The following is an 8,816-nucleotide window of genomic DNA, read 5'->3' on the forward strand; positions in this document are numbered from 1 at the left end:
TGCAAGCTAGGCTTTACCGAGAGGTTTTCAAATCCTGGAAAGGACAAGATTTACTGCTGGAACTTGCTTCCTGAGAGGAGTTCCCTTGTCCCCTAGCTAGACTGTAAATTTTCTTTTTTTTTTTTTTTTAAGATTTTATTTATTCATTTGACAGACAGAGATCACAAGTAGGCAGAGAGGCAGGCAGAGAGAGAGAGAAGGAAGCAGGCTCCCTGCTGAGCAAAAAGCCCGATGCGGGGCTCGATCCCAGGACCCTGGGATCATGACCTGAGCCGAAGGCAGAGGCTTTAACCCACTGAGCCACCCAGGCGCCCCTAGACTGTAAATTTTCAACAGTCCACCTGTAGTGGCCACAGGCAAAATCCTCTAACGCGCAGTTTGGTTTCTGAGATTTTGATCCTCAGTAACTATCAATTAAAACTCTCCATTGGGAACTGGAGCTAGCTGCAGGGGTGAGGTGAAAAGAGAGGAAGAAAAAATGCAAGAGTAACAGTTGGAGAGAATGGAGTCCCTGGAGCAGCGGGCATAATAGAAAGGGCAAGCAGGTGTTGACAAAATCTGGCCCAGACTCCGTGTTTCATCTGCTGTGTCCTGTGCCCCAGTTCACTTTTGTATTAACCTCTCACGACTCAAGTCTCCACCCAGAACCCTGTGAATGAGTGACCGGGATCCACGGCTGGTGCCGAGAGTCACACGGGAGAGGAGAAAATAAGTGCAATACCTTTACAGGTTCCCTCGCAGAGACCCTTTCCCTCACTCATGTTTCTAGTTAGCTCACTCTTTGTCAGGCTTCCTTTCCCCTTCTGGCATGTGTAACCTGCCGAAAGCACATGTTAACTCAATGCAAATAATAGGGGTTTTGTCATCTCAAATGGCTTAGTGGCCTTTTTTCAATGGGTCAGTGATCCCTTTGTTAGAACACAATCCCTACTACATAAACTTCAACTGCCTAAGGGTTACAGTATTTGTCATCTTTGCCAAAAGGGCTGGAAGAAGGGTTGTCATAATATGGTCACAATATGGGGACGTACAAATCATCCACTCTGTTGAGCAGAAGTGACACAGGCATGCTGGTGCGACCGAGAGCATCTATTTAGGCTTCAGTGTGAGGCTGGACATAGGGACAGCCTGTGTCACATGATCTAGACTTCCTGCCACGGCAGCTCAGTAGTTTCCCATTGTATTTCTAATCCAGGACATATATTTAAAGATTCTGGTATAGATGCCAACATCAGCTCTCAAAACACATCCATCCAAAAAAGTCAATATTCCTTGAAGTACCCCATTGCAGACTGCTGGGGCGGCTGTGACTTCCTGCCGGAACAAAAGGGATATAGGGTTGTCTTATCTTTCTGGCAAAAGACACAAGAAATAAAATGGGAAAATGAAGGCACTGAGAGTACATTACCTTGCAGGGCTGCCTCCTTCCTGGAACAATGCCCAGGCACAGCATACTATCTTCGATCCTGTAAGTTTTATAGGCCTCAAGGCACTCATTCCTGTAGACTATGGAGATGTTCACATTCTGCAGTGAGTTGGGCTCCTTGGCTAGAGGAAAGAAAGGTGTACAACTTCCTTAAGAGTTAGTAGATAACAAACCTCCCTTTTCTCTTGTGCTCTTTTTCAGCACCTTTCTTCTTCTGGAAGAAAGGACAAGAGATCAAACATTGAGAGAGATCACAGCTGGGGCTGGCTGGGTAGTAGGAAATGATCAGATTAACCATTTCTCCTGATACCAAGTGTTTATCTCTTTATAAAAGAGGTTAAATTCCTGGAAGTGATATGCAAAACATGAGACATCTCTGCAATGAAATAAATTACTTTAAAAACTCTAAATGCTTAACTGACCGCGCTTGGGTGGGATAGTCAATTAAGCATGCAACTCTTGATTTTGGCTCAGGTGGTGATCTCAGGGTTGTGAGATCGAGCCCTATTTCAGGCTCTGCACTCAGTGTGGAGTCTGCTTTAGATCTTCTCTCCCTCGGCCCCTCCCCAAAGCCTCACAAGTACACCCTCTTTCTCTTTCTCTCCCTCAAGTAAATTAATAAATCATAAAAATAAAATTTAAAGAACAGCCTTTAACATGGAATTCTTTATAATTTTATTTTAGTTTTTGAGCTTTCATGTTTATTATTTGTCCCATAGTTTAAATTCATCACTGTCTCCTTTTAAATTTTTTTATTGAAATATGTATGACATGTTACAATGTATAAATTTAAGGGGTGCAATATATTTATTTGATATATTTATAGATTGTAATGTGATTGCTATCATAGCTATAGTTAACACTTCTATCATGTCACATGATTATCATTTCTTTTTTGTGGTGGAAATAATCAAGTTCTAATCCCTTAGCAAGTTTGATTATAATATGATATTGTTGTCTGTATTCAGTATGTTATGCATTAGGTCTCCAGGACTTGTTTCTCTACTAGTTGTAAGTTTGTGCCCTTAAATGACATCTCTTTTACTTTGAAGTTTCTAGATTCTAGAGAGAATCTAGTTTTCATTTGTCAGATCAGAAAAACTCAGTATCTGCTAAAAAAAAAAAAATTACTTCATTAGCCAGATCAAAGTAAACTGAATTTTGGAGGTGGGGTGGGGTAAGTTGTATCTCTCTTTGATACAAATGTCATAACCCAGATGAGTCAAACGTACTGCTCATCAGGGGGATGTTTATTTTCAAAACTCAAATTAGCACTCACAGGACAAAATGTTTCTACTTGTATAGAGGACAGAATGCTAAGTGAAATAAACCAGATGAAGCAAGACCAAGACGGTATAATCTCACTTCTATGTGGAATCTAAAAAAAGCCAAACTCACAGAAATGGAAAATATAATGGCAGCTGTCAGAGGCTGGTGAGTGGAAGATATAGGGGGGAGGGTTGTTGATCAAAGAGTACAAACTTTAGTTATTAGATGACTAAGTACTGGAGATTAGACGTATAGCATGGTGGCTATAGTTAATAATACTGTACTGTGTACTTAAAACTTTCTAAGAGAGTAGATCTTAAATATTCTCACCACACACATATACATAAGGTAAATATGTGACATGATAGACAATTAGCTCCACTGGGGGCATCATTTCACATTGTATATATATACATATATATACACACACACAATATATGTATATGCACTACATATACACACTATATATACACAATATATATACTATATGTATATGTACTATGTGTGTGTGTGTGTGTGTGTGTCTGTGGTGTGTGTGTGCATATACATACATATATATCATATATATGATATATATGATATATATATCATATATATGATATATATATCATATATATTTATATATTTATATATATAAATATATATATTTATAAAAATATAAATATATAAATATATAAATATAAATAATATAATATATATAATATAAATAAATATATATAAATAAAGATTATATAGATTTAAGGTATATAGTGTCATGTTCATATGATATGAACTATCATATACCTTATATAAGGAACTATATACCTTAAATCTATATAATCTTTATTTATATATATTTATTTATATTATATATTATATTATTTATATTTATATATTTATATATTTATATATTTATATTTTTATAAATATATAAATATATATATGATATATATCATATATATGATATATATATATCATATATATCATATATATGATATATATGTATGTATATGCACACACACACCACAGACACACACACACACACACACACACATAGTACATATACATATAGTATATATATTGTGTATATATAGTGTGTATATGTAGTGCATATACATATATTGTGTGTGTGTATATATATGTATATATATACAATGTGAAATGATGCCCCCAGTGGAGCTAATTGTCTATCATGTCACATATTTACCTTATGTATATGTGTGTGGTGAGAATATTTAAGATCTACTCTCTTAGAAAGTTTTAAGTACACAGTACAGTATTATTAACTATAGCCACCATGCTATACGTCTAATCTCCAGTACTTAGTCATCTAATAACTAAAGTTTGTACTCTTTGATCAACAACCCTCCCCCCTATATCTTCCACTCACCAGCCTCTGACAGCTGCCATTATATTTTCCATTTCTGTGAGTTTGGCTTTTTTTAGATTCCACATAGAAGTGAGATTATACCGTCTTGGTCTTGGTCTATATATATATATATATATATATAGTGTCATGATATGAACATGACACTATATACCTTAAATCTATATAATCTTTATTTTTCAATTATATACCTCAATAAAGCTGGGAAAAAAGAATTTCTGCATTTTTGATATATTCAAGGAAGTGTACCTCAAGGTCTGAAAAGAACAGTTTAAAACGTTTGGGGCAATGGCAGCACAGTTAGAAAAAGTGACTTCTGTCCTTCTATCCTGACTTCTATAAATAGAGAGTCAGGGTATATGGGTGGGTATAATCTGACAGGCTTGGTCAACATGAATCTCCTTTCTTCATACTATGGTATATAGCAATGATGAATATTAAATACAAAAACAACTTACTCATGAGCTAAATTGTACTAATAGTTCTTCCTAAAGGTCTCTCATAGAACTATATAGTACATTCAGACCATAGTTCCATTTCCCTTATAGTCAGCCCTTCCTTCTCCCATAGCCATTACTCTCTTGATTAATAGCTACGGATAGTGGTTTTGAATTTGTAAAATATTAGAATGGGGTAGTGGGCAGACAGGCTCAAAACTTAGAAGAGAAAAAGCTGTCTTAATTTGCTCAAAGTTTTTTTCATGGAATCTGAAGCATGTGAGGTAGAAGAAAGCTGAGATCGAACATGTATTTCAGGAGATTCAGATTATATGTTGCAAATGGTAGTCGTTTTTTAATTTTATAAAGAAATGAGGGAATGTTCAGAATGTTACCAGTGAAAAATGTTTCAGAAATATTTTTCTCTTTTTTTATTATGTTGTTAGCCACTATATAGTACATCATTAGTTTGCTTTTTTTCATAAGATTTTATTTATTTGAGAGAGAGAGAGAGAGCAAGCACAAGTTGGTGGAGAGACAGAGGGAGTAACAGACTCCCCACTGAGCAGAGAGCCCGATGTGGGACTTGATCCCAGGACCCTGAGATCATGACCTGAACTGAAGGCAGATGCCTAACCAAATGAACCACCAGGCACCCCTCAGAAATATTTTTCTTAAACTTTTCATTATTTTTTTTTGTATCACAATCTTGCATACAGAAGTTCTGCCTGATTTAGCATAGTATTATGTATTTATCGTATGTTTAATACATGCATATTATTTCTCGTTATTTCAAGGCTTTAATTCTCTTTATTGCCTAGAACAGTTTGGAAAACATCTGATATAGTTTGTAACACATTTTGGAGTTCAGAAAACTGATGCTCCAAAGGCAAAGTGGCCAGCTGTTACCCAGCAAATTAGGACTAGAATACAAATGTCTTCTTCCCACTAACACCTTTTCTATCATGTCTGGAAACAAAGATGATAGCAGGATACAGTGGTGGAAAAGAGAGGACAAGGATGAATTAAGAGGTTAGAAAGAAGCCTCATTGGGAAGAATTCCGAAGCCAAGAGTAGGAAAGGGAAAGAATGTGTCCTCCTCCAGGAGAAGAGGATTATCTTGAGGTCACTCACAGTCATCACATAGGTTGTAGGCCCATGTGGAGACCAGGCACATGGTTCCTTCCTGGACAGGTTCTTCAGGCAGGTTGACCAGTTTCACATAGTCATTGAGTTCAACACTTTCTCCCAGCTTGATCAACATGAGGTCATGCTCCATAGAAGTGATTGAGAAGGATGGATGTTGGATCATCTTCACATGGCCAACTACTTGTATATCCTTTTCATTGTCATTTGATGGATTTGTAATCCCCAACATCACCTGAAGCTTTCTGGAACGATGTAGTTGTTTGAGAGAAGACTTGGCAGAGATTATTTATTCATCCTTATGAGCCTTTATTAGCCCCCTCCCACAGAGCTTATTCTTTACTACTGAACATGTCCCCAGAAAGCCTCCCTAAGCCCACTTCATTGGGCAGTGGCACCAGGCAGGGATGTGGGTCTCTGCCCAACCTGAGAATCCAAAGCGCAAAGTGGCATTGGGGGCTTATTACTCACGGTAAGTTGCAGTGTGCGGCTGTGATCACCCAAAGAGGGTCGATCAGAACTCCAACACAGGGCAAGTAATCAGATTTCAGGTAGACCAGGTATGGGGGAGTGATGTCATTTCGGTAATTTGGATCAAAAGCCAGAGCAACTAGAAAGAGAAAAATGGACAGGAAATTCTGAGATTTTTGCAGAGATCACTAGAAAAAAAAAAGGAAAATTACTTAATAGGTTTAAGTTCCCTCTACCCTTCTCCCCAGTACCTTTTTCTGTAAGCTAAATTTGCAAACTGGCTTCCTTTCTTCTAAAAACATGAATAAAATGATAGAAACATATCAATATATCAATTTCAAAAGATAAAGGGGCTTCCTTTTTATTGTCAATAAATATTTTTCAGATTAAAATGCAGGTTTTCTTAAATATCTTCTACAATTCAGTGAACATATGTTAAATCAACTCCTGGAGAACTTATAATTTATACTTTTTTACGAATGCTTTTACCAGTCCCACCCCTTTCTCCCTACAACAATGCAAGGCAAAACAATATAACTGCCATTTTAAAGAACAGGCCAACGGTTATCACAATCTGAGGAGGAGAAGATAATTCAACAGGTTAAGTGTGAGCACCTCGTATATGCCAGGCTCTGTTACAGGGGTTTGGGCTATACACAGAATGAAGCAGAGAAATACCCCTGCTCTTATACATTCTGATGAGAGAAGACATTCTATAACAGTAGACACAAAACATAAGTAAGTGGTCTAGTGTATTAGAAGGTGATTGGTGCTGTGGGAAAAAATAGTAGAATAGGGAAAGAGGAAAAAGCAGTACAGAGATGTGCGTGTGTGTGGTGGGGCATTCTGCAATATTACACAGTAGTCAGGATAGGTAGGCCTTGTGGACAGGGTGAGAGATGACCAATGAAATGAAGGTGGGGGAGTTAGATCATCAGATATCTGGGGAATGGGGATCCAGGCAGAGGAAACAGTTGGAGCAAGAGTCCTAAGACTTTTTTTTTTTTTTAAGATTTTATTTATTTATTTCTACGGAGCAGAGAGCCTGATGAGGGGCTTGATCCCAGGACCCTGGGACCATGACCTGAGCCAAAGGCAGAGGCCTTAACCCACTGAGCCACCCAGGCGCCCCATCCTAAGACTTTTTTATGGAGCATCATAAAAGCCAGTCTGGCTGGCATGGCAGGTGTAGGGGAGAAGAGCAGGAAAGGATGGAGGCGAGAGCCGTGATGCAGAGTTTTGTAGAGCCTCATAAGGATGTGGACTTTCTTCTGAAGGAATGTGGAGCAGCATCAGAGTTTTGTGTAAGGCAGTGATGGTCATTTCCTGATGGAGAAATGTTGACTGTAGGAGTAGAAAGCAGAGAGGCCTGATAGGGGATTTTTGTGATAATCCGGGCAGACGATAGTGTCTTGGCCATTGTGAGCAGTGGAGGTGGTGAGATGTGATTGGATTTGGGATATATTTAGAAGATAGAACCAACAAAATTTTCCAAACAGATTGAATGTGGGGTGTGAGAGAAAGATTTTATGAATGCTTCCAAGGTTTTTGCTTGAGTAACCGGAACTTGTAAGGACAAGACCTAAAACCCTTGAATGTTCTGCTGTGTCTATTATTGAACTATTGAACTATTGAACCTCTGCTTTCAACCCCTGCCTCTGCTTCTCATTCCCTCCTGACAGCAGCAGTCCTGTTCCAGATGGGCCCAGAGTTGGGTCACAGTCTTCCCTGGTATTAGGGTTTCAATGTCCATGCCTTCCCAAAGAGCATACAAGCAATAAAGCTGTTTGGTTTGGTATTAGGGTTTGGTATTAGGGTTTCAATGTCCATACTTCCAAAAGAGCATACAAGCAATAAAGCAATACAAGCAATAAAGCAGGCAGGCAGTGTCACAGGTGGAAAGCTGGTGGGGACAGTGGCAGTGGTGAGGGAGAGTCGGTACTACACACTTGTAGTCTGGAACATGCCTCCTGTCTGTATCTGTCTGTTTTTCATGATTCCCCTAGGATTTCTCTTTGGCAAGTAAAGAGAAAAATGTGAAGATACTCACCAGGCAGGTTCAAGAGAGCCCAGAAGAAGATAAACTTCATATTGATTTCAAAAGCCTTTTCAAAGGATGAAGTTCAGCCTAGGGTCTCTGGAAAGGATGCAGAGGAGGAGTGGAAAAGGACTAAGTAAGATAGAGCAAGAAGGGGTTCCAGGGTTGAAAACAAAAACGTGTGAATTCCTTTAGTGGCAGGTTTCAGCTCCCAAAGAGACGTCCATTGGTCAGAATAGGGAATGATGTCAGGTATCAGAAGGACAAGAATGGAGAGCAGGTGATTTGGTCCCTGACAGAGAATGGATCTGGAATTCAGCATTTTGCTTTCCCTTTTCGGGGGAAAACATACCTAATCTGAGAGATGTTGGAGCTCAGGGTGTTTCCCAGCCCCCTCCTCTCTGGTCCACCCTTTGTCAAACTCTGAAATCAGGTCCTTCAGGACAGTGACCCCTCCCATCTGTGTGATGCTAACCCCTGGTTGTGTGACACAGACATTTGTCTCCAGAGGCCATAACCCAGCTAGCAGGTGCTGGTCTGACCCCTCTGCCTGACACCGAACCCCTCCTTGAGATAGATCAGCTTTTCTTTTCATGTCACTATTCATCCACTCATTTATTCAAACAGCTAGCCAGTAATTTATGTGTCTTACTTGTGCTAGGC

At 38.9% G+C, this 8,816-nt stretch overlaps 1 protein-coding gene across 1 annotated transcript; it reads right to left on the reverse strand.

Annotated features, from left to right (window-relative positions):
- Positions 1–1,164: 1,164 nt before the first annotated feature.
- On the reverse strand, positions 1,165–8,205 carry LOC308352507 (putative inactive serine protease 58; the record flags this gene model as incomplete). Its single annotated transcript, XM_080818752.1, has 5 exons — positions 1,165–1,314; positions 1,409–1,548; positions 5,633–5,889; positions 6,116–6,254; positions 8,166–8,205. The coding sequence occupies 5 exons, from the start codon at positions 8,203–8,205 to the stop codon at positions 1,165–1,167; spliced, it is 726 nt and encodes a 241-aa protein (XP_080674878.1).
- Between the last annotated feature and the right edge of the window lie 611 nt (positions 8,206–8,816).

The sequence above is a fragment of the Martes martes genome, assembly GCF_963455335.1.
Source record: "Martes martes genome assembly, chromosome: 11".
Classification (NCBI taxonomy): domain Eukaryota; kingdom Metazoa; phylum Chordata; class Mammalia; order Carnivora; family Mustelidae; genus Martes; species Martes martes.